At 45.4% G+C, this 25,624-nt stretch overlaps 1 protein-coding gene across 1 annotated transcript; it reads right to left on the bottom strand.

Annotated features, from left to right (window-relative positions):
- Window positions 1-665: 665 nt before the first annotated feature.
- Window positions 666-23,826, bottom strand: LOC139392923 (uncharacterized). Its single transcript, XM_071141247.1, has 4 exons — window positions 23,708-23,826; window positions 23,364-23,521; window positions 1,614-2,488; window positions 666-1,562 (listed from the first exon to the last, which is right to left on the bottom strand). Exons 1-4 carry the CDS (start codon window positions 23,824-23,826, stop codon window positions 666-668), a joined length of 2,049 nt encoding a protein of 682 aa, XP_070997348.1.
- Between the last annotated feature and the right edge of the window lie 1,798 nt (window positions 23,827-25,624).

The following is a 25,624-nucleotide window of genomic DNA, read 5'->3' as shown; positions in this document are numbered from 1 at the left end:
ACGTTTTCGTGGAAAAAGACAACAATTCCCATACGTTGATGACTTTTTGCAAATACAATCAGTTTTTTTCATTACATTCCTTTTTTTTGACAAGGAAACAATGTTGATTCAATGGGTTTTTGCCCAGTGGAACATAGACAGACAGGCATACAGATAAAATGATAGACAGAAGGCACATGGACACAGACAAGAGATGAGGCACACTTCTCAGTCTTCTCGCTCTCTCGCTCTCTCTCTCTCACACTCTCTCTCTCGCTCTCTCTCTTTCACCAATTAGACATAATTGAGCTTTATAGACCAGGTAACAATTGACTTGATTCAAAATAATGAGAGTCCATTGAGTCTATTACTGGGAGAAGTAATTGTCTCCAGTCAGCGATGACGAGTGTCAGTCTCTGGTTGATCAATATTTAACCCTGGACTTATTTAACCCTGGACTAGCCCAGTTCACTAGCATTACTGATTACTGTCCTAGTCAATGTCCATGGCATGCAGTACATACAGTACATGAGAGATGTGTTGGGAAGTTAGGATTTGGCCACAATGAGAGTTTTGTTTTCCCAAAGGTTTTAGCTCATCAATAACAGTGGTGAGGAGTGGGTGTGAGGTAGGGTGCTGTAGGATTGTTTAAGATACTCTTTGAAGATGAAGGGTTTCAGAGATTTTCAGGAGATGGGCAGGCTCTGATGGGCAGGTTCTGATGGGTAGCCTCTGATGGGCAGGCTCTGATGGGTAAGCTCTGATGGGTAGGCTCTGATGGGCAGGCTCTGATGGGCAGGCTCTGATGGGCAGGCTCTGATGGATAGGCTCTGATGGGTAGGCTCTGATGGGTAGGCTCTGATGGGTAGGCTCTGATGGGTAGGTGCTGATGGGCAGGCGCTGATGGGCAGGCTCTGAAGGGCAGGCGCTGATGGGCAGGCTCTGATGGGCAGGCTCTGATGGGCAGGCTCTGATGGGCAGGTGCTGATGGGCAGGCTCTGATGGGCAGGCTCTGATGGGCAGGCTCTGATGGGCAGGCTCTGATGGGCAGGCTCTGATGGGCAGGTGCTGATGGGCAGGTGCTGATGGGCAGGCTCTGATGGGCAGGCTCTGATGGGTAGGCTCTGATGGGCAGGTGCTGATGGGCTGATGGGCAGGGTGCTGATGGGCTCTAGGCTCTGATGGGTAGGCTCTGATGGGTAGGCTCTGATGGGTAGGCTCTGATGGCCAGCCTCTGGTGGGTAGGCTCTGATAGGCAGGCTCCGGTGGGCAGGCTCTGATGGGCAGGTGCTGGTGGTCAGGCTCTGATGGGCAGGTCTGATGGGCAGGCTCTGATGGGCAGGCTCTGATGGGCAGGTGCTGATGGGCAGGCTCTGATGGGTAGGTGCTGATGGGCAGGCTCTGGTGGGCAGGCTCTGATGGGCAGGCTCAGATGGGCAGGCTGTGGTGGGCAGGCTCTGGTGGGCAGGCTCTGGTGGGCAGGCTCTGGTGGGTAGGTGCTGGTGGGCAGGCTCTGATGGGCAGGCTCTGATGGCCAGGCTCTGGTGGGTAGGCTCTGATGGGCAGGCTCTGGTGGGCAGGCTCTGATGGGCAGGTGCTGGTGGTCAGGCTCTGATGGGCAGGCTCTGATGGGCAGGCTCTGATGGGCAGGCGCTGATGGGTAGGCTCTGATGGGTAGGCTCTGATGGGAAGGCTCTGATGGGCAGGCGCTGATAGGCAGGCTCTGATGGGTAGGCTCTGATGGGTAGGCTCTGATGGGCAGGTGCTGATGGGCAGGCGCTGATGGGCAGGCTCTGAAGGGCAGGCGCTGATGGGCAGGCTCTGATGGGCAGGCTCTGATGGGCAGGCTCTGATGGGCAGGCTCTGATGGGCAGGTGCTGATGGGCAGGTGCTGATGGGCAGGCTCTGATGGGCAGGCTCTGATGGGCAGGCTCTGATGGGCAGGTGCTGATGGGCAGGCGCTGATGGGCAGGCTGATGGGTAGGCTCTGATGGGTAGGCTCTGATGGGTAGGCTCTGATGGGCAGGCTCTGATGGGCAGGTGCTGATGTGCAGGTGCTGATGGGTAGGCTCTGATGGGTAGGCTCTGATGGGTAGGCTCTGATGGGCAGGCTCTGATGGGCAGGCTCTGATGGGCAGGCTCTGATGGGCAGGCTCTGATGGGCAGCTGATGGGCAGGCTCTGATGGGCAGGCGCTGATGGGCAGGCTATGATGGGCAGGCTATGATGGGCAGGTGCTGATGGGTAGGCTCTGATGGGTAGGCTCTGGTGGGCAGGCTCTGGTGGGCAGGCTCTGGTGGGCAGGCTCTGGTGGGCAGGCTCTGGTGGGCAGCCTCTGATGGGCAGCCTCTGATGGGCAGCCTCTGATGGGCAGCCTCTGATGGGCAGCCTCTGATGGGCAGCCTCTGATGGGCAGCCTCTGATGGGCAGCCTCTGATGGGAATTCTCTGATGGGCAGCATCTGATGGGCAGGCTCTGGCAGCCAGACCTCACTAGTTGCAATATTTCATCTTTAGAGAAAGGGGAGAAAGAGGTCAAGGTCTAGGGTAGTTCTGTGTGAGTGGGACCAGTCGACACAATAGGCAGAGTGAATGAGGAGCGGATGTCGTCAACCTTCTTTTCAAAGTGGTTGACAAAGTCGTCCACAGAGAGGGAGAAGGGAGGGGGTAGAGGATTAAGGGGTGAGGAGGTGGTAAAGAGTTTCCTAGGGTTACAGGCAGAAGCTTGACATTTAGAGTGAAATAAAGTGGCTTTAGCAGAGGATACATAGGAAGAAAAGGCAGGAGGGAGTGAAAGGATAATAGGTCCTCCAGAAGTTTAGTTTTCCTCCATTTTCGCTTAGCTGCCCGAAGTACAAGTGTAATTTCATTGACCATACACAAGCCAACATACTAAAATGCTCTCCTTCCAGAGGTTTGTTTACAGTCATTGAGTAGTTTAGCTGTCAGGGCAAGGCCCTCAAGTCTAGACAGAGATGTTTTTGGCGGCCATGTTTTGTGTATTATTACCTCCTCTCAGTCAGTCAGGCTGTCCTTCCAGTGATAGCTAGCTGCCTTTCCTATGCTTTTTTGTATTGAGCAGCAGCCAAAAAGGGTAGAGGAGAGGAGAACAAGCCTTGAATGATTATAAAACACGACAAACAAACAACTATTTTTTGAACGGTGTAATTTTCATGAAATGGCTGAAATTGGCTTGGGCTCCTCAGGGAGCAATGGGACCCGTTCAAGAGTGAAAGGGAATGTTTGACAATCCGATTGGGCTATTCACAGGAAATCATCATAAACAAAATATATCCCCCAACCCTCTAGGTGCCTGCGTGGGTGGGTGGGTGCGAGAAGCACAGAATGTGCTGAACAGAGAAAGGCTAGCCTACTGTAGCGTTTCGCTTTGATGCCGATGCATAACATATTGTCTCACCACAACAGTGTTATGAGTCTATTCAAAAGGGAATCCATGTTTTTTATTGAATCCTATTGTAATGGGTTGTGAGGTGGTGGTTGCACCCTAAGCATCTTATTGATTATGTAACGTATCAGACCTGCTTCGGATAATTCCATAATGACAAGGACACAGTCAGTGTCCTTATGCTAATGTTGACACTGCACATACAGTAGTCTAAAAAAGTAATGATAGCCCTAGCTGTAGCTGTAGTATCATTAGTGTAAACAATTGTAGCAACATCGGTGGTAGTGGTGATAGATACATATACAATAACCTATTACAATAACCTATTTAAGTTGGCACAAAGTGCAAATATATACTATTGAACAAAGGCGGTCAGTGCCGGTTAAGATGAGGAGGAAGATTTTTTTCTATTACAGCATGTTGGATGACTCTCATTCATATTTCATTCACCTAGTTTAACAGGTTTAGGCTACTACTTGATACTCACATTTTCCCTAGACCCATCATGAGGTTAGTATGTTAATCCTCGTTTTGTTCCTTCTGTTTAAGAAAGATTTTTCAACAGACTCGGCAGAGTGAATATATCCCTGATCAAGCGTAAACAGAGTTCACTCTTATGACAGCCACGTTGTATTCCTTCTGTTCCCTTCCCTTTGCTTGTGGACTGGTGGACAAATCAGCTGTGTGACCAGGCAAAAAAATATTTCCAAGCCAAACCTCTACAAACAGCCTACATCTTTGTCACCATATTAGCTAAAGTGATGTCATAGTCAGCCTAGGTAATATAACTAACGCGTTAGTAAACCCGCTGCATTCACGCAATAACGTTAGTGTGCAGTCAGTAATACCAAAAGCTTACCTTGACTTACAGCTAGCTAACATAGCATCCCTCCGTTTGAGCAGGATGTTTCAGTAGGCTAAACTAGCTAGCTGCATTTGCTAGCTAAGTAAATAAAACTGAAAGTGAAAAAAATGACAATCTCTCTATATATATATTTCTCTCGTCTCCTTCAATTTGAAAGAAATTAATTTGTTAACTGTTCAACAATTGTCTTTCTCTCTCTTTGAGTCACCTACTCACCACATTTTAAACACGCAATGCTAGCTAGCTGTAGCTTATGCTTTCAGCAATAGATTTATTCTCTGATCCTTTGATTGGGTGGACATCATGTCAGTTCTTAATGGAAGAGCTCTGATAGGCTGGAGGACGTCATCCGGAAGTTGTCATGATTACTGTATACGTCTATGGAAGGGGGTGAGAACCATGAGCCTCCTAGGTTTTACATTGAAGTCAATTAACCCAGAGGAGGACGGAAGCTATCTGTCCTCCAGCTACACAATGGTTCTACCCTACAGAGTGATGTTGAGGCTACTGTAGACCTTCTTTGCAAAACAGTGTGTTTTAATCAGTTATTTGGTGGCATGATTATATTTAGTATGGTTTTATCTAAAAAGGATAACTTTTTAAATGTTTTATAATTAAACATTTTATGAAATTCACTGAGGAGGATGGTCCTCCCCTTCCTCCTATGAGGAGCCTCCACTGATATAGAACTACATTGTGTAGAAGAGACATGATTAGAAATGGGAAGAGTGACATCTGCCACGTTTTTAATGTCTCGACTAAAAGAATGTCCTCCTGGTGTTGGTTGAGATAGCAGCATTGACGTCAGAGCATAGACTACTGTAGAGTGAGCTGCCTACTGAACGAGGTCCTCTGGATTAGACCTTCAGAAATGAGAGGGTTTCTGTTGTCATCTCTCTCACAGCAAAATGAAGAGGAAAATAATAGTGTGATATTGGACATCCCTCAAATTCAATCCGTGTCTCTCTCTCTCTCTCTCTCTCCCTCTCCCTCTTTCTCCCTCTCTCTCTCTCCCCCCCTCTCTTTCAAATCACAACACAGTTTATCCTGCCTGTGTATCATCCAGCCAAGGACCATCGCCTTTCCTGTATTATATTACAAAACACACACACACACACACACACACACACACAGCGTTATTGTTTTACACCCGTTTTCTTTGTACACCACCTCCACCACAATTGAATAATGCTATGGGGCTTGGAAGAGAAAGGAAAAAAGATGAAATGAAAAGTTCTCGCTCTTAGCATCTATATCAAGGGGCTACTTTCCATTCTGCTACAGATGACAGAGACAAAAAAACTTTTTTTCTCTCTCTCACTACCTTTTCTTATTTTCCCCCTTCAATCTGTTTTTGGTCTCAGGTTCTGACAGTATCTGGGGATTTGTGCGGTGCGATGGCGGCAGAGGAGGTGCAGGCGTGCAGAAAGGCAATATTAGCTGGAAATTGGAAAGAATTCATGCGTGTTGTTTTGGAATGAATTGAAACCTGGCCTACGCCCATATTGATTCCTATGTTGTTGTAACACCGCCACCCACCATCACCTCCTACTCCTCTTTCCATCTCGTTCTTTTTCTCCTTCTGCTCACGCTATTGTCAATGGGCGAGTCCTTCAGATGGCGGTAGGGGAATGTATCGCGACCTTTGAACTTTGATCCACAGGTTAAAGAGCAGTTTGTACACTCGTGGAATAAGCTTTCACTGCTTCTGTTTGACCTCTGTAGAGAGCACAGAGACATAATTACGGTGTGAACGACGCTCTGATGGAACGATTATTAACTATCTGCCTTTTTATCTTTTGTGCCTATATATCTGGAAGACACTTTGATCTCCATTCACTTGTCCTTCATTGTTCAGAAATGGGCTTGTTCTTTCTCTGCCTGATCTACTGATCTCTTTAACACTCTGCTGTCTGTCACTGGAGGTTTACAGCCTGCAGTCACTTGTCAAATATGAATTGTCTCTTATCTCTATGAAAGAGCTGTGTATGTGCACATGTGCAGGAATATAATACATCCTGCACACAGCACATACTGCACAGGGGTACATGCAAGTACAGTAGGCGCGTGTGCTTGTGAGTGTGTGTGTTACGACTTCTAGGAGTAGTGGGTGTGGAGTCAGGCGCAGAGAGACTTCTAGGAGTAGTGGGTGCGGAGTCAGGCGCAGAGAGACTTCTAGGAGTAGTGGGTGCGGAGTCAGGCGCAGAGAGACTTCTAGGAGTAGTGGGTGCGGAGTCAGGCGCAGAGAGACTTCTAGGAGTAGTGGGTGCGGAGTCAGGCGCAGAGAGACTTCTAGGAGTAGTGGGTGTGGAGTCAGGCGCAGAGAGACTTCTAGGAGTAGTGGGTGCGGAGTCAGGCGCAGAGAGACTTCTAGGAGTAGTGGATGCGGAGTCAGGCGCAGAGAGACTTCTAGGAGCAGTGGGTGCGGAGTCAGGCGTAGAGAGACTTCTAGGAGCAGTGGGTGCGGAGTCAGGCGCAGAGAGACTTCTAGGAGTAGTGGGTGCGGAGTCAGGCGCAGAGAGACTTCTAGGAGTAGTGGGTGTGGAGTCAGGCGCAGAGAGACTTCTAGGAGTAGCGGGTGCGGAGTCAGGCGCAGAGAGACTTCTAGGAGTAGTGGGTGCGGAGTCAGGCGCAGAGAGCAGAGGGTTTAGGACAACCGTATTTATTCCGGTGACAGAAAAGGTCACGCCAAAACACCAGGCGCATACAATGACCGGCCCAAAAACAAGACCCAAACAGTCCGGAGAAAATAAGAAAATAGCACATCCACAAAACGAACAGAGAAACAAGCCTGCACAAAAGCAGGCGGGCATAATCGGCTTAAATAGCCCTAACCAAAACCCAAACAAGAAACAGGTGCAACCAATAAGACAAAACCAACAGAAAAGGAAAAGGGGATCGTGGCAGCTGGTAGACCGGTGACGACGACCGCCGAGCACCGCCCGAACAGGAAGAGGAGCCACCTTCGGAGGGAGTCGTGACAGTGTGTGTCACGCCCTGACCTTAGAGAACCTTTTATTTCTCTATTTCGGTTAGGTCAGGGTGTGACGAGGGTGGGTAGTGTAGTTTTTTATTTTCTATGTTGGCCTGGTATGGTTCCCAATCAGAGGCAGCTGTCTATCGTTGTCTCTGATTCGGGATCATATTTAGGCAGCAATTTCCCACATGTTGTTTGTGGGATCTTGATTTTGTATTGTTGCTTTTTAGCCCTACAAAGCTGTACATTTGTTTGTTACTCTTACTTGTTTTTGTGCCGGTTATCATAAATAAAAATGATTAACCTACCTCATGCTGCATCTTGGTCCGACCATCCTTCCAACAACGATCGTTACAGTGTGTGTGTGTGTATGTGTGTTTGAAATGTAATCAAGCATTAGCAGGACACAGAGTGCTTCATAGTCCATATGCGTCTCTAATTAGAGAGTGTGTTTACCTAAAGAGCCATCCTCACAGTCCCAGTAGACAGACGGCAGAGAGAGAGCGTGTGTTTGTGTGTGCACGTGTGCATGTGCGCGTGCGTACGCGCATGTGTGGTTGTCCGTGCGTGCTTGTGTGTGTGTGTGTACAAAATCCATGCTCCAGTAGTCCCAACAGACAGACCAGAGAGTGGCTCTGTGTTCTAACCATCAGCGCTCAGCAGAATATCAAACACATCCTCCCAATAGAAACACTTTTACTCCTGAATAACAATTTGTGCTCTTTGAAAAACTGAAATAGAAAAAGAGTCACTTTTATCATGAAATGTTTGGTAATGAATCCTATGGGGTTGGCAGTTGGGTATCGGCAATTAATAAATACAAATAAGAAAACTCAATGCACTAGAGAGTTCTGATCTGAAACATGAGCCTGGATGTGACTAGTCCTGTTACCACCAGCATAGGAGACTCAGACTCCTGTTGTCTCCAGTCCCCATGGTTTCCAATACAAGGTCTTCCTCTGAACACAGACAGGCGGTGTTGAAGCAGGCAGACGGCGTGTCCGTGCCGGCTGGGGATAGATATATATTTAGTGTGACTGTTTTTACACTGCTCTCACATGCACCACCTGATATATGGGCCAATAATGGCTGGCTGTGGGCATAAAGAATGGGGGTTTTTCAGAGCGATTGGAGATAACACAATCTGAGCCTAGCTGCTATTAGAGTCCTCGGTTTCATCCCAAATGGCACCCTATACCCTATTTAGTGCACTACTTTTGACCAGAGCCCTGTGGGCCTTATATGGGGAATAGGATGCCATTTGTGACACAACCCCTTTCTCTCTGTGGATAATTAAACAATATTTCCAAATCAGGCCAGGGCTGACAGCGGTGAGGGGATGGATGGGATAGTTGTGTGGTGCAGAGCAATGTAATTTGTGGAAGGATAATGCATGGTGGGAATAATCAGGAGGCCGTGCTTGTCAGAAGTTTTGGGAAGGGCTAAGTAATGTGTGAAATTAGCATGTGAAAGCAGCTATCTACAGCCTGGGCCAGGGAACTCTTTCATTCTGCATTCTCTCCAGTTCACAACCTCTCTCGCTTTCTGTTTTGCTATGTTCCAAGGCGTTGGATAGGCTTGAAAGGAGGAAAGGAATATGAGAAGACTAAAAATCATAGTAGAGGAGAGGGGGGAGAGTAGCAGAGGAGGAGAGGAGAAGAAAAAGGCTTCAGGTACCTAACTTTCATTTCGACCTTCAGTCCAAGAAAATGTTGAAACTCTATCCCAATCCGATGTTTAAACTCTATCGCAATCCTATGTTTAAACTCTATCCTATTCCGATGTTTAAACTCTATCCCATTCCGATGTTTAAACTCTATTTCATATAGATGTTTAAACTCTAATCCAGTCCCATGTTTAAACTTTATCCCATTCCGATGTTTAAACTCTATCCCATTCCGATGTTTAAACTCTATCCCATTCCAATGTTTAAACTCTATTTCATATAGATGTTTAAACTCTAATCCAGTCCTATGTTTAAACTTTATCCCATTCCGATGTTTAAACTCTATCCCATTCCGATGTTTAAACTCTATCCCATTCCGATGTTTAAACTCTATCCCATTCCGATGTTTAAACTCTATCCCATTCCGATGTTTAAACTCTATCCCATTCCGATGTTTAAACTCTATCCCATTCCGATGTTTAAACTCTATCCCATTCCGATGTTTAAACTCTATCCCATTCCGATGTTTAAACTCTATCCCATTCCGATGTTTAAATACCATCCCATTCCGATGTTTAAACACTATCCCATTCCGATGTTTAAACTCTATCCCATTCCGATGTTTAAACTCTATCCCATTCCGATGTTTAAACTCTATCCCATTCCGATGTTTAAATACCATCCTATTCCGATGTTTAAACTCTATCCCATTCCGATGTTTAAACTCTATCCCATTCCGATGTTTAAACTCTATCCCATTCCGATGTTTAAACTCTATCCCATTCCGATGTTTAAACTCTATCCCATTCTGATGTTTAAACTCTATCCCATTCCAATGTTTAAACTCTATCCCATTCCGATGTTTAAACTCTATCCCATTCCGATGTTTAAATACCATCCTATTCCGATGTTTAAACTCTATCCAATTGCGTGCGTGCGTGCCCGTGCGTGTGTTCCTCTTGAGGAGGTCAGCAGGACAATCAGACCAGAGTGTTTATAACAGAGTTCAGGGGTCACATTTGTCCTGTATGAGCTTTATACTCTGACATCACTGACAGAGGGAAAGGTCATCCAGACAGAGAGGAGAAATGGCCTGACACAAACAACAACACACACTATCCACTCAATACGGCTACCGAACAAAATAAGCCCACATCAATGAACCCATCCACCCTGCTCTCATATTCTGTTCCACAACATTGAATCTTCAAAAAGTCTTTGAAAACACTGAAATAAAAATCAATGCTTGGTCTTTGCTGATATATGTCTGACCATTCAGGAAGGTTAAGATTTAATGGAGAATTCATGACATGATACCGGTGAAGTTAAATGTTCTTTGTGTCAGCTTATGACCCATCATTTGTGTGTATGGGATACTCTAACTGAAACAAAAACTGTTTAAAATCCCTAATGGAACTTGGGAGATGGATAACAGTGTGACACACACAGGAATGCAATTTCGAATGAACGAAGGAATGCACAAACCTTCAGACATCACCCCCAGACTCTCCTTAAATCGTCATCGTAGTCAAGCACAGCTCCACTGAGAGGGCCACTCGACCTCCTTCTCTACCCCAGATTGGAGCATTGCCCCTGGGCAGCAGCTCTCGAGATGAACCCCTCTGTCTGGCTTTGTTATCCGATGCCCTGGTGATGGGAGGGTGAAGAGATTGAGAGGGAGAGATATATAAAGGTAGCAGAGAGAGAGAAAGAGAGAGAGAGTGTGAAAGAGAAAGAGCGATAGTAAGAGAGATGGACATACTGAGACAAAATCAAAGAAACCATTAGGGCTGGATTCAATCCGTATCGCAGAAGTATCACTGAAGAACCGCGTTGAAATGTTAAGGTCATTTACGATTGAGCCGGCATACTGTAAGGCGAGTTCACCGTGAATGCCTTCTCCGCAAACACGGAACATTGTCTTTAAATTTCAATCAACCTACACCGCAGATCTTCCATGATATGGATTGAATCCAGCCCTTAATGTGAGGGAGTGAAAGTGGGATAGACAGACTTGTAATAGAGCTCCGTCGGGCTGCCCCTCTCTTTTCTCTGCTTTTGGCTCTGGAAGAGACACGACCACTCCTTTTTAGCACACCCATTTCAGCAACATGCTGGTTATCGTGGTTCCAATCGCTGAATAGGTAAACAAAAATCACAGCGTTGAACCATTTATTCAAAAGACTAGAAATGTCCTTCAAAAAACAAAGGTATATGAAATAAAAGTCAAAGGTGCAAGACTGTGTACATACCGGAGTTAGGAGGCAAACAAATTAGTCCTCCCATACAGCATTGAGGTCTGTGTTGTCCAGTCACAGGGCAGGTGCAAGTCACGTGATCTGTTGGTGAACACATGCGGATCATGTGACTTGTATCTGCTCTGTGATTGGAAGATACAGACCGCTTTTTGCACCAGAAACTAGGCAGTAAAAACACGACATCTCAACACAGAGGTTGAAGCATTCATGATGGGCACTGCATGAACATACAAATTATCTTGCAATCTCGGGAAAAAGTAGACATCTATATTAAACAGTAATATCGCTAGTGCTAATATTTACTATCACAATGGATGATTGCGTTGAGAATGGCCTTCCTGTTACCACACGTCGGCTCCCTATAGTAGAGCACTAGTCAGCCAAACTGCCTGCCTGGACACCCCCATCTCTCTGCCAAAGACAGGATGCCATACTGCTGTAAATAATCCCCTGAGGGGGTCCCACTGGAGAGAAGGAGCTCCATTTAACTCAAACAGTCAGGATAAGCCGCTCCTGAAATTTCAATTCACTTTCTCTTCTCTCTATAAGTCCTTTAGTCTAGTACAGGGCTTTTGTGATAGAAAGTCAACTCTGGGCTTTCCTGTCCACATAGGATAACCCTTTTTGGTCCCAGGTAGAACCCTTATGGGTTTCATGTAGAACCCTCTGTGGAAAGGGTCCCACATAGATCCCAAAAGGGTTCTTCAAAGGGTTCTACTAGAGAGGTTCTAGAAAACACCTTTTCTTCTAAGAGTGTGTAGCCTTTGTAAATGTAATGCTGGGTTATGAAGGTGGTAGCTGTCAGTGTTTTGTGTCGGTCTTTCTGTTCTGATAGCCAATAAGGGACTATGGGACCAATAGAGGTTAAGTTGATTAAGTTATGTGTGTGATGGGACAGAGCAGGCATGATTAATGAAAACTCTCTGAGACAAGACCACAGCATAAACAATACAGAGGACAGTGATGTGACATTCTGGGGAAGGAAGGGAAGCAAGAGCGAGTGGTAGACTGTCATTAAATGGAGAGTGTGGGAGGAGGCATGGCTATGGAGGACGAGAGAGAGAGATGGAGAGTAGAGAAAGACAGAGGGATGGGGCGTGGTTAGGCTAGGGAGAGAGAGAGAGAGAGAGAGAGAGAGAGAGAGAGAGAGAGAGAGAGAGAGAGAGAGTTTAACAAGGCTATGGTTTAAATTGGATCTGGAGGATGATGGGTAATTAAGAGAGACTGACCTGATTACCAGGAGTGCTGGGACTCCTCCTAATGCCTCTCACTAAGTATGGGACTATTAGTCTGACAGGCTTATTGTATGTATGGAAAGGCTAGGTGGTTGAATAGGGCCTATGTGAGTGTGTGGGCGTTCGGGAACATGTTTGAGTGTGCGTATTTGCATAGTGCACATTATTCAACCTTTTCAGTGATCACATCAATGTAAACATGCCAGAGTTGTGAGTGTGTTGCTGTCCCTCGGAACAGCCCCTCAGAACAGCCTCAGTTTTGTCGGGGCATGGACTCTACAAGGTGTTTAAAGCGTTCCACAGGGATGCTGACCCATGTTGACTCCAATGCTTCCCACAGTTGTGTCAAGTTGACTGGATGTCCTTTGGGTGGTGGAGCATTCTTAAAACACAAGGGAAACTGTTGAGCGTGAAAACCCAGCAGCGTTGCAGTTCTTGAGACACTCAAACCGGTGCGCCTGGCACCTACTACCATACCCCGTTAAAAGGCACTTAAATCTTTTAAGTCTTGCCCATTCACCCTCTTAATGGCACACATACCAATCCATGTTTAACCTTTTACTGCAGTGAGCTAAATCAGGGTCACACAGTGTTTCTTGGTAGTCTTAAACAAATCTACTTTGAAACAAAAGTATACATCTCACACACATGGTTATGGGCTTAGAAAAAAGACACCTGTACCATGTCATATATAGAGTTGAAATGTTTTGCATTTTGAGTTTGCATCCCAAATGTACACTTTATATACAGCATCATTCAGAATACAGCTACATTTCTTTATAAATAGCCCGACAATTAGGGTTGTCTTCTCCTTCTCAGCCCCGATGGGAGGGTGGTGTGTTTCCGTTTTTATTGCCATTGCCCCAGCTCATCTATTCTAGGAGCGAGGGAGCAGGCGAGTTGGGGAGGAGGAACTGAGGAAGGGAGGAGGAATGGAGGAGGAGAGGAGGCTTAAGGATTATAAATACAGAGGAAATCACAGCCGTGCTCTGCAAAGGTCAAAGCATCAATCCTGCCCTGTCCCTGCTGTTTCTGGCAGGTTTTACTTTTACACCTCTATCTCTCTATCACTTGACCTCTTTCAATCTTTCTATACCTCTCTTTACTTATCTTTCTTTCACTCCTTCTACCTACCATTCTATCAGTTTTTCTCTCTCTCTCTCTCCTTCTTAGAGATGCTACCTCAAATTACCTTTATATCAGTCTACCTCTACCTCTCTTTCTATCACTCTACCTCTATCTCTCTTTCTATCACTATCTCTACCTCTCTTTCTATCACTCTACCTCTACCTCTCTATCACTCTACCTCTCTTTCTATCACTCTACCTCTACCTCTTTCTATCACTCTACCTCTACTTCTCTTTCTATCACTCTACCTCTCTTTCTATGACTCTACCTCTCTTTCTATCACTCTACCTCTACCTCTCTTTCTATCACTCTACCTCTCTTTCTATCACTCTACCTCTCTTTCTATCACTCTACCTCTACCTCTCTTTCTATCACTCTACCTCTACTTCTCTTTCTATCACTCTACCTCTCTTTCTATCACTCTACCTCTCTTTCTATCACTCTACCTCTACCTCTCTTTCTATCACTCTACCCCTACTTCTCTTTCTATCACTCTACCTCTCTTTCGATCACTCTACCTCTCTTTCTATCACTCTACATCTACCTCTCTATCACTCTACCTATCCTTCTTTCTGTCACTCCCTCTTAGTCGTTCTTCATGCAGTACCTTTCTATCACCAATCTATCTTGCTGTCTCAACCTCATTTTGTCCATCTTTGCCTCTTTGTTTCTCCACCTCCCCTCTTTTCTTCACTATTTTCTTCTGTCTGCATCCTTCTGGTAGTCTACTCTATTCCCACTGTGCCTGACATTTTACAAGAGAAAAAGCTACAGGTTTCATCATTGCCACACACACACACACACACACACACACACACACACACACACACACACACACACACACACACACACACACACACACACACACACACACACACACACACACACACACACACACACACACACACACACACACACAAACACACACACACACACACACACACACAATCAACACTCTATGTATGTGTGTGTACAGTATGTGTACTGTTGTGCAATAACAATTAGGCTGAGAAACAGCCTCTGTTCCTGTGTCTGTTCCTGCCTCCCTCCACAAGTGCCTCTGTGTTCCTCCGCTGGGACCTTGTGGTGCATTACTCCGACAGCCGTTCCCAAGTCCACATAATGACCATGTCAGTCACCATTGATGCACAGTACCACCATGGGTAGCTCAGGGCCTCCGAGCCTCGCCGCCCTAGCCATGACAGCTTGGAATGGGCCTGAATTTAGGACACCTCCCTCTACGCCTCCCAGACCTTGGAACTCCCCTGCTTTTAGAAATGAATTACTCTTATTATTTTATATTGTGGTCATGTGCTATCTGAAAATTTTAAATCTTTTAATTACTGAATTCGTTTTGCGCCTTTAACTCTCTCCCTATTGGACCAAGTCTTTCGGTCTTATTCGCAATTTTCATCCCCTCTTCAAAATGTAACCCCCAGCCAACCAGCATCTCCCAAACACTTCCTGAAAACTCTATCATACAGGATAAGAGGAGGGACCAATGGGACTCTCATAGAGAATCTCTAATAAGCCAAACAGGGTGATTGAAAGTTGAGTCAATATAAACAGAGTGAGGACAGATAAAGTAAAGAGGGAATTGAAGGAGGATTCCTGAGATAGGTATGAAAGGGAAGGATGGAGCCAGGGGGAGAGATAGATGGATAGATGTAGAAAGGGATGGAATGTGAGCTGAATTTGATTTGGAGTCCTGGTGGAACTCTTTGTAGTGTAGCCCCCCCTCACCCATCACCCCACCCTCACTCACTCCCTTCCTCTCTTTCCCTTTCCTCCCTCCACTCCCTTTCTGATCTCTCCTCCTCTCACTCCTGCCACATTATCCCCCTCGTCCACCTAAGCCCCTCATCCTCTCCTCCCTCCACTCCCTTTCTGATCTCTCCTCCTCTCACTCCTGCCACATTATCCCCCTCGTCCACCTAAGCCCCTCATCCTCTCCTCCCTCCACTCCCTTTCTGATCTCTCCTCCTCTCACTCCTGCCACATTATCCCCCTCGTCCACCTAAGCCCCTCATCCTCTCCTCCCTCCACTCCCTTTCTGATCTCTCCTCCTCTCACTCCTGCCACATTATCCCCCTCGTCCACCTAAGCCCCTCATCCTCTCCTCCCTCCTCCCCCCTCCGACCGGTCCATCCCTGGCTCTGTGTCAAAGCCTTCACAAAGCCCCAATAAAGGCTTCCAATCTCCCCTAGTGCCTGACCAGCACCTCAAACATCCTGCTTCCCTCCCTACTTGCCCCAGTTCTCCTCTATCCAAGCATTTCCCCTTCAGACATGGAGTTGACTATCCAAATAAACTGTTAAGTTCCTTCCTTTATTTATATTATTTTTTTTATACTTCCTTCTTTTATTTTATTTCTGCCTCTTCATCCATTTCTCTCTCTCTCTCTTTTTCTCTCTCTCTCTTTTCCTCTCTCTGTCTCTGCAACAAAGTGTCAAACACATGAACTCTGTGGTGATTCAGCTCGGCCACTAACCAGCACTCCTGTCATTCAATAGGTCAATACACGAAAAGAGTATTAATGACTACATCAATGTCCCGGTAATCAACAAAACATTATTTTGGATGAGTAAATTGTAAACACTTATATTTTCAGCAACCATCACCAAACAGCACTTATACAGTTTCACAGAATACAATGTAATTTGTCTCTTAAAAAAACTCACTAATTTGTTTCATGAACTAAATCACTTTGCAAAGCACTCTGTTTGGAAGTCAGTACTTATCCTGACCTGGTGACAGACCCACAAAACATGTGTTTCAATTAGCGTCCCCAATACACACTGGCCCTTTTCAATCTGTAGAAAATGTGTTGATCTGTTGTCCCTGAACCCACCGTGGACAAATATATGTTTGTACTGTAACACCCAGCATGTTTTCACTTCCAACTGCGTGAGTTCTCAGAGTTGTTATATTTCAGACAGGAGCCTGGCATTGACCGTGGTGGGAAATAACACTGCTTTATTGTGAGACGGCAAGGCTGTATTGGAAAACATGATGAAACCGCTGCTGCTCCATTCCACGCTGTCAAACCACTCAGGTAAATACTGAGTCATTTGAGGGAGAAAAAAAAAAAAGGCCTTTTCAGAGTCTCTGCTAAAGTTTTTTTTACTGAGCACTGAGACCTGGGTGTCTGTATGTTTGACAGATTTCCCAAATACAGAACCTCTACTCCAAAACAATGAGAAAAGTAAGTCAAGCATATCATGATGGTGGATTGGAACTGCAGAAAACTTTCTGTCATTCTGTCTCTCGCACACAAGGACACAAACACATGAATGCACACACACACACATGCGCGCACGAGCACGCACACGCACACGCACACACACACACACACACAAACACACACACACACACACACACACACACACACACACACACACACACACACACACACACACACACACACAGCTAGGCAGCCATATTTTTAGATGGGGGCAGTGTATATAAGTAGCTGTGACCCCTGACCTTTGTGTGAGTGGTGACGGGGGGGGGGGGCGGCTAGCAGACCCGGTGTTACTATTCAAAGGGATGGTCTGTATGTGCCTCAGGATTGAGTTGAAGTTCTACAAAATGATCAACGGTGTAAAGATGGAGAGGAGGGGTTGGATGTACGGTTGTAAAGGGTGTATTGTAATGTGTTGTCGTGTACTCTGCAACAAAGTGTCAAACACATGAACAGTGTAGTAGCTCAGCTCAGCCACTAACGTTCCTGTCATTCAATAGGTCAATAAATGAATAGATTATTAATGACTACATCAATGCCTTTGTTCTCCTAGTTTGCTCTCCACCCCTCCCTCTACTTTCTCTGTCTTCCATCTATCTCACTCTCCTGTATCTCTCTTTGTCTCCTCTCTGTCACCCTCTTTCTGCCTTAGTCTTCTTAGTTTGCTGTTCTCCCTTCCCATTCTCTATCCCTCCGTCTTTCCCCATCTCCCCTCTCCATCTCTCTCCTTCTTATTCTCCCTCCCTCTCTCCCTTCCCTCTCGCTCCCTTCCCACTCTCTATCCCTCCCTCTTTCCCATCTCCCCTCTCCCTCTCCATCTCTCTCTCTCCTCTCCCACTCTCTCCTTCTTATTCTCCCTTCACTCGCTCTCCCTTCCTTCCCTCCTTTAGTTTTTTCCATGCCTCAGGAGAGAGAAATTAAATAAATGCAAAAAGAGCGCAGATTTAACTTGACCTTTCACTAACTGAACAGAGATTAAAAGAAACATGAGTTTTCTGACAGGATATGACACAATAATAACAACGGCGTCAACACATCTGTCTCCCGACTTTTTCATTATGCACAGTATACCACAGTCACTGCCCGGGGGGACATGGGAATAAATTCACTTTGTTAGTAATGAAACAACGACAGCATATCCTAAACCGCCCTTACGGGCATACATGTAGGATAACCATGACCACTACAATCACACCAAAGAGACACTGGTTGGTTGGCAGTGGATCAGTCATCATATTAGGCTGTTTTTCAGGAAATAGATCATTAGTTTGAAGAATGTGATTTGATGCAGATGTGTTGCTCGGGGCAACACAGGAAGAGCAGGCGTGTGTTCTACAGGTGCTGTGGGGCGTGGACCTTTGATGTGGAGCTCATGGTGGGAGATGACATGGGCGTGGGTGTGTGTGGAGGTTTTGGGAGGCCCTCTGGGACTGTGATGACCGCAGGGGACAATGGCTGCAGACGTCAATTACTGTCCTGATGTGAGCCTATAGATGTCGTCACCCCCCCCCCCCATAATAAAGGAACAGTCCACAAGCAATAACCAAATACAACATAATATGATGTCCCTTTCATCTTTCCACGGCCCAGAACATAATATTTGTTCCATTATTCCCGTCCATGACAACAGTAGCTACGCTAAAGGCTAACGACAGTACAGCCAGTTATGATCGTCTAATCTGTCGACCATAGCACGAATGAGCTGCCTAACTATAGATTGTCCCTCCTATGTCCTTGCAGTCCACCCTTCAGAAACATATAGTACTGTATCCCTGTTTCTCTTTCTTAGATGCTCAGTAAATAATGTCATTCTAGTTTACATTCACATTTTAGTCATTTATCCGTCGCCTGTATCAGAGCGACTTACAGTGGTGAATTATGGTGGGGAACTTGCAAGATGTTTTAATACTGTTATTGCATCAATGGTTGTTTTATGCAACATAATATGGGGGTTCTTAGAACTCTATTGTGTCTGTGTGAACTGAGAGGAGCTTCTGAGATGTTACACTAGCAACAGATTTATGGTGGTCTTGTCCTCTCTCAGAACCCGCATTCCATAGGATGAGTTGGTGTTTTGTGTACTGGGAGGTACCAGTGAGGAGATGGGTCGGGTAAGGATAATGATGAGAGGAACCTTGTTTTGGGGGCCAGATCCTGGTTTTTACACAATGAGAACAGTCTTTACAGTAGATACTGTCTGCTGTGAATTATTTATTTGTTTCATATGTATCCTAACCTTGTGACCCATTCCACACATCTTTTGTTTGACATGTAGACTAAAGGGGTGTAATCTTTGCTATGTGAGATCTTTGTATTCTTTGTGACGGGGCTCTCAACGAATCATCTAAGGGTGGTTCCACGACCAGTCATCGTTATTGCAGAGCACTCACATCATTAACTTGTTTGTGTGGTGTGACATGCTTTCCTTATTAATACATTTTGAATAAAGTCAAATCCTGATTGATGTTTGACCTTGTCTCTCCTCATTATTGATTAGAATTTCCACGACAGAATGGATGCATTTTCGTACCCTTTTTTGTACTGGTTCCCCGTGGGAATTGAACCCACAACCCTGGCGTTGCAAGCACCTTGCTCTACCAACTGAGTTCTAACCATTCTTCTGGATTTTTCGCAAACACACGAATGCAAGCACGCAGATACGCACACATCGATGGGCATACAGAAACACAGTGACATGCACGTGACACGCACACACACATGCACAAACACACATGAACACACACACACACACACGTTTGAGTATTTATAATGTCCGCATTGCAGCCCTTTTCTGATGTCAAATGACCAAAGCGCCCTTTAGTGGTTTAATGTTATTAATGTTTTTCAGAATTTCATAATTAATAAAAAAATATATTTTTATAATTACGCCAAAGAAACACTGGATTTATGTCAGTTTTGTTATATTTCAGTCTTCTGTGATGTATATAAAGTGTAATATTGGGAGGCAAACTTAAAATGTAATATATTTCAACTCTGTATCTGACATGGCACAGGTGTCTTCTTTTTTCTAAGCCCATAACCATGTTTGTGAGGTGTACACGTTTGTTTCAAAGTAGATTTGTTTAAAACTACCACGAAACACTATGTGTGACCCTGATTTAGCCCACTGCAGTAAAAGGTTAAACATTTTCCCCTCATCTTTCCACACTGATTCTTTCGGCAGCGCCGTATTAAGTATGTTGTCCCGGGAAGTGTCGCTTTGATTGATTTCTTGGAGCGTGACTTAAATCCCCTGATATAATGGCTTTTCTCCATTAAAAGATGAGTAGAAGAAGAAGAGGAAGAGGAGGAAGAGGGGCGTTATGATCTGTCACATCATCTAAGTTCATCAGGAGGAAGAGAAGAGAGGACTGATGATGAATGTAGCCGTGGGGGCCAACCATCCCCAAATTGAAAACCTCATGAAACGCTTGAGAAATATTGCAGCATTTGCACTTCCGGGGAGAGAAAAAATAGCACGATAAGTTAACTTTTTTAGTGCAAGCTCAAATGATAGAGTTAAAGTACATGCTTCAAAATAAGATAGTGGGGGTAGTTAGTTAAAGTAGTGTTGTAAAAGTGCCTTTCTGAGTGTGGGGAGGGGACACATGGGGAGAAGAGGAAGAGAATGAAAGGGAAGTTAAGTTTTTCTCTTTCTTTCCATCCTTTCAGGCCAGCATAAGTGTTGCTATATTGCCAATAGCCTGGCTATCACACTACTCAGCAGAGTAGTATAGGTAGTTAGATGTAATTGGGACACGATTTTAAGCTGCAATTTGTTAACGTCCTCATCTGTGCCATGTGGGCTGTGTGAACGAATCACGCAGGCGTAAGAGTTGGGAAAGATTTATGAGAAGCGTTTCATTTATTTACCCTTGATCACTCTTGGCCTCGCTCCCGGTTTTTATAGTGGTGTGTGTGTGTATTTGTGTGTGTGTGTTATCAGGCAGGCATTTTCTGCTCCTGCTTCCAGTTTGCTAATTTGTAAAACACCAGGCGGGGAAGCGATTTGCAGGCGCACCGGTACCTCTTTTGGTGTTGCACTTTCAAAGGCCCCCTGCTCTGTGTCTCAGCAGTGTTGAAATGGTGTTGTGGCCTGACTGGAGACTCTCTTTGATGCTCCCTGCTTCTTTCAACTGAGGTGATAACTTGGCCCAGATCAGTTTCAAAGTTATTATTTTAATAAAAAAAGGGCGATTCATTTTAATAAGCTGAAAGGATACAAAGGTATTTCATTCAGGATGCAATTATAGAAAGGTGCATTAGTGGGAACCAATGCCTTGGGACCGCCAACTAACCCAAAACACATTTTAACCAGTTTATTTGATTTGTTTGCCTACTTCAGATACAGTAAACATACTAAGCATCCAGGCAGTACTGTTCATCCATTGATTGTTTCAGTCAAGTCTGGGCTGGACGGTATTCAAATATTCACTGCATTGGCCTGTAGAAAAGTGTGCATGAGGTGTGGCCCAGAGTTTCTGGCCAAAAACTCTCCTCTATATGTACTCGTCCTAAAACGTCCGACTGTAAATACACACATAAAAAAAGCACAGTTGGTCAGTTTATGTTGGAATAGAAAAGAGAGGGGGAGAGAGAGAGAGAGAGAGAGAGAGAGAGAGAGAGAGAGAGAGAGAGAGAGAGAGAGAGAGAGAGAGAGAGAGAGAGAGAGAGAGAGAGAGAGAGAGAGAGAGAGAGAGAGAGAGACATTTTTGACTTTCTTTAATGAAACATTCTCATTTCATTTAAAAACTCACAACCCCCCTTAAAAAACTAGTTAGGGATAGGCGGGACGCAAATGTCTCAACTGGCCAATTGCCAGGGAAAATGCAGAGTGCCAGATTCAAATAAAATACTATAAAATTCAAACTTTCATTAAATCACACATGTAACATATTCAATTAAAGCTACACTCGTTGTGAATCCAGCCAACATGTCAGATTTTTAAAATGCTTTTCGACGAAAGCATAAGAAGCTATTATCTGATAGCCTGCACCATCTGCATCAGCAGTAAACAAGGGAGTTAGCATATTTCAACCCTGCAGGCGCTACACAAAACACTGAAATAAAATATAAAACATGCATTACCTTTGACGAGCTTCTTTTGTTGGCACTCCAATATGTCCCATAAACATCACAATTGGTCCTTTTGTTCGATTAATTCCGTCCATATATATCCAAAATGTCCATTTATAAAGCACGTTTGATCCAGAAAAAAACAGCTTACAAAAAACGCAACATTACTACAAAATATTTGAAAAGTTGCCTATAAACTTTGCCAAAATATTTCAAACTACTTTTGTAATACAACTTTAGGTATTTTTAAACGTTAATAATCGATCAAATTGTAGACGGGGCAATCTGTGTTCAATACAGGAATGAAAACAAACCAGCGCCACTTTTCACGTCTTGCGCAACTCACAAAAGTGTCCCCAGTTCCTAGTTGGTCTACTTCTTCATTGCACAAAGGAATAACCTCAACCAAATTGCAAAGACTGGTGACATCCAGTGGAGGCAGTAGAAACTGAAAACAAAGAAGAAATATCCCTTGGCAATAACAAGTCAGGGAACAGAGAGAGGCAAAAAATAAATAATAATCTGAACAGTTAGTCCTCTGGGTTTTGATACATGATACAAAACAACACCACACATCACAAAAACCAAAAATAAACTACAACCGTAAATCCAAAACATCTTCACCAGCTATACAGACAGCCACCCCCCCCCCCAACACACCATATCTCCCTGAAACATCTCCACACTTTTGATCATTTTATAGAACTCAAATTCGACCCTAAGGCACACAGAGACCATCCCATTAAATAATAGTAAATTGTCTGTTATTCCTCCACTTTTGACCCCATTCCTCCTTGTTAGCCAAATAGCCAACTTTGCCTGAGCAAACAGAAAATTCAACAAAACACATTTGGCCTTTTCCTTATTTGAATACCTGTACCCCATTATAAACATCCCAACAGTAAAAACCACCCACAACCTCTCGCACAGACATTCCAACGGAAACATTAATGGCATTAACCTGGCGCAGACAGAAAACACATGCATCACAGTTTCTCTCATAACACATAACCCGACTCCCGGTTCAACCTGTGCCAACCAGTTGTTAGTGGCCAGGGCTCCATGTAGAACCCTCCACTGGAGGTCCCCTGACCTCTTTGGTGCTGGGGGTTTGTAGGGCCCCCTCCATCAAAACCCACCAATATCTCCTCTTCACATACCCCGTGCCACTGATGTACCTTCACTTCTGTTAGGCTCCTAATGTTCCTCACCTTAATGCAGAGGTTGTAGAGGGCTTTACCGCCCACTCCCCCAAACTCCCCCAGGCTCGGAGTGTTAAAATCTAAATCTAAATCTATCTAAGTCCTCCAGAACCCCTTGCCAGTCCCCAGTCTCTGCCATCACCTGCAGTGGTGGAAACATTGGTTGCCCCTCTCCCTTTGGCCACTCAAACACCCCCCTTACCGGCTCAGTCAGTGCCTCCTGGACCTCCTCCAGGTATCTCTCCACCAGCCTAAGAGACGTTATTCCTGTTTGTTGTGCCAGGATTTTTGGGGTTTTCCTCCCTCCTCTCCCAGCAGTCACAGGTCACCCAGCCTTAGTAAGCCCACTGTCGCCTCTGCAGGGTGCCCGACTGAACCGATCTCAAAGAGATGGCTTAGTTGTTGAAGATAGGCTCCTTCCACACCCACGGCCCAGGCTCCACAACCCCTTCTCATGAGGGCCTTAGCAGCTGCCAGACCCTCAGCACTGCAGAATAAAAATCAGAGAGACATGTTGTACTCAGCCCTTCCAGCCTCATGAGGAACAGCTCGTGAGGCTGTTTTAAGCCCTTCACAACCCCACTGCAAACTCCCCGGAAGCAGAGGAGGGGCCCTATCCTCCCATGCCCCACATAACATAGCTTTGCTCTTGCCCCAGTTTACCTTCGCTGACAAAGCTCCCTTATACACCTTCAGACTGGTCTCTAGTTCCTGCATATCCTGCCCATCCCTGACCATCACAGAAACGTCAACTGCATACGCTGACACTGCTATGCCTGTCACCACACCCATGCCTGTCCAGCACACTCCCTGCAGTCTCCTGCTTAGCAGGCCCAAAAATGGCTCAATGGCTAGTGTAAGCCCCGATAGAGGGCATCCTTGTCAAATGCCACGTCTCACCCAGACTGGTCTACTGAGCCTCCCTCCCACCTTGACCATACATGACGCCCCAGCATACAGCAGCTTCACACAGGTCAAAAAACTCTCACATTAAACAGATACTCATGGTCCACTCTATCAAAAGCCTTCTCTTGATCTAAAGAGACCAGTCCAAAGTTCACATTAGAACCTCTCGACAAGTCCAGCATGTCCCTGATTAAGAACAAGTTGTTCGTGATTGAGCGTCCCAGTACACAATATGGTAGGTCCTTTTGTACTATCAAGTCCAGATGGGACTTTAGTCTGTTAGAGAGGACCTTGGCAAATATCTTGTAGTCCGCACAGAGCAATGCCACAGGCCTCCAGTTCTTAAGTTCTCTCAAGCTACCTTTTTGGGCAGGAGAGTCAGAGCGGCCCGACGGCAGCTCATTGGAAACTTTCCTACCCCGACGCATTCACGCAACATGCAAAAGAAGTTCAGTCCAATTATTCCCCAGAATTGATTTGAAAACTCCACTGGGAGTCCATTGACCCCCAGTGCACGACCGGGGGTGATCTGAGTTACGGCCTCTGCCAGTTCATGGTACAACAGAGGAATGTCCATTTCATCCCTCTGTGCCAGAGAGAGGTTAGGGAGTTCTGCGAACAAGACCTGAACACACATAGGATCACACATTTCTGCCCTATACAACTCTGTATTAAACTCCACAGTTTGCTCCCGCATCTCCCCCACCACAGAGGTCACCCTCCCATCCGACAGCCTTAGACATGCATAACCTTGGCTTCACCTCTCTGTCTTTCCAAACCAAAGAAGAAGGATCTGGGAGCATCCATCTCCTTGAGCATGGAGAACCTAGCTCTTACAAGTGCTCCCTTTGCTTTAATCTGGAAAAAACTGCCCATGTCCCTACGTAATTCAGCTAAATTAACCTGGAAGCCTACATTGCCTTGCCCCACCATCTCTACCTCCATCTCACTAATACTACACACTAGTTCCCCCAATACTCTCCTAGCCTCTGAGGATGAGAAAGCAGTATACTGTTGACAGAAAATCTGGATTTGGACTTTCCCCACATCCCACCATTGACTCAGAGACTCATACTCCTCTCTTTGCTGCCCCCACCTTTCCCAAAAGGTCTGGAAACCTGAGCAAAAAGTGGCATCTTGTATGAGCTGTACATTAAACTTCCAATAGGATTTCTGCCGGGGCCTTGGTGAAATAGACCGCCGAGCCATGGTTATTTGGTGACCCGATAACCCCACCGGGAGAATGGAGAATAGCCTATTGCTCTGATTCCTGGACATGTAAAAATGATCAAGTCGGGCTGCACTCACCCTACCCCCAAAAACCTTCACCCATGTATACTGTCTTGTGTTGGGATGTTTACTTCTCCAAACATCCACTAGGTCAAGCTGATTAATGATGTCCCTTAACACTCCCACTGACACTGAATGAGGCTCTTCCCCATTTCTGTCTTTCGTAAAAATCCATTGTACAGTTCCAGTCCCCGCCGACCACCAGCATCTCCCCGGGTGCTACCTGTGAGAGTTCCTGTCTAAGACACCCAAATAGAATCCCCTCTCTCTCCCTGTGTTAGGCACATACACATTTATAAAGACAAAACCCATGTTGTTAATTTCTGCTTTTACAATAAGCAGTCTACCCCTACACACCTCCTTGAGGAGTACATTTTTACAGACAGACCCGATA

The sequence above is a fragment of the Oncorhynchus clarkii genome, chromosome 33, assembly GCF_045791955.1.
Source record: "Oncorhynchus clarkii lewisi isolate Uvic-CL-2024 chromosome 33, UVic_Ocla_1.0, whole genome shotgun sequence".
NCBI lineage: Eukaryota > Metazoa > Chordata > Actinopteri > Salmoniformes > Salmonidae > Oncorhynchus > Oncorhynchus clarkii.
The sequence above is the reverse complement of the archived record's forward strand: the minus strand, read 5'-3'. Positions and strand labels throughout refer to the sequence as shown.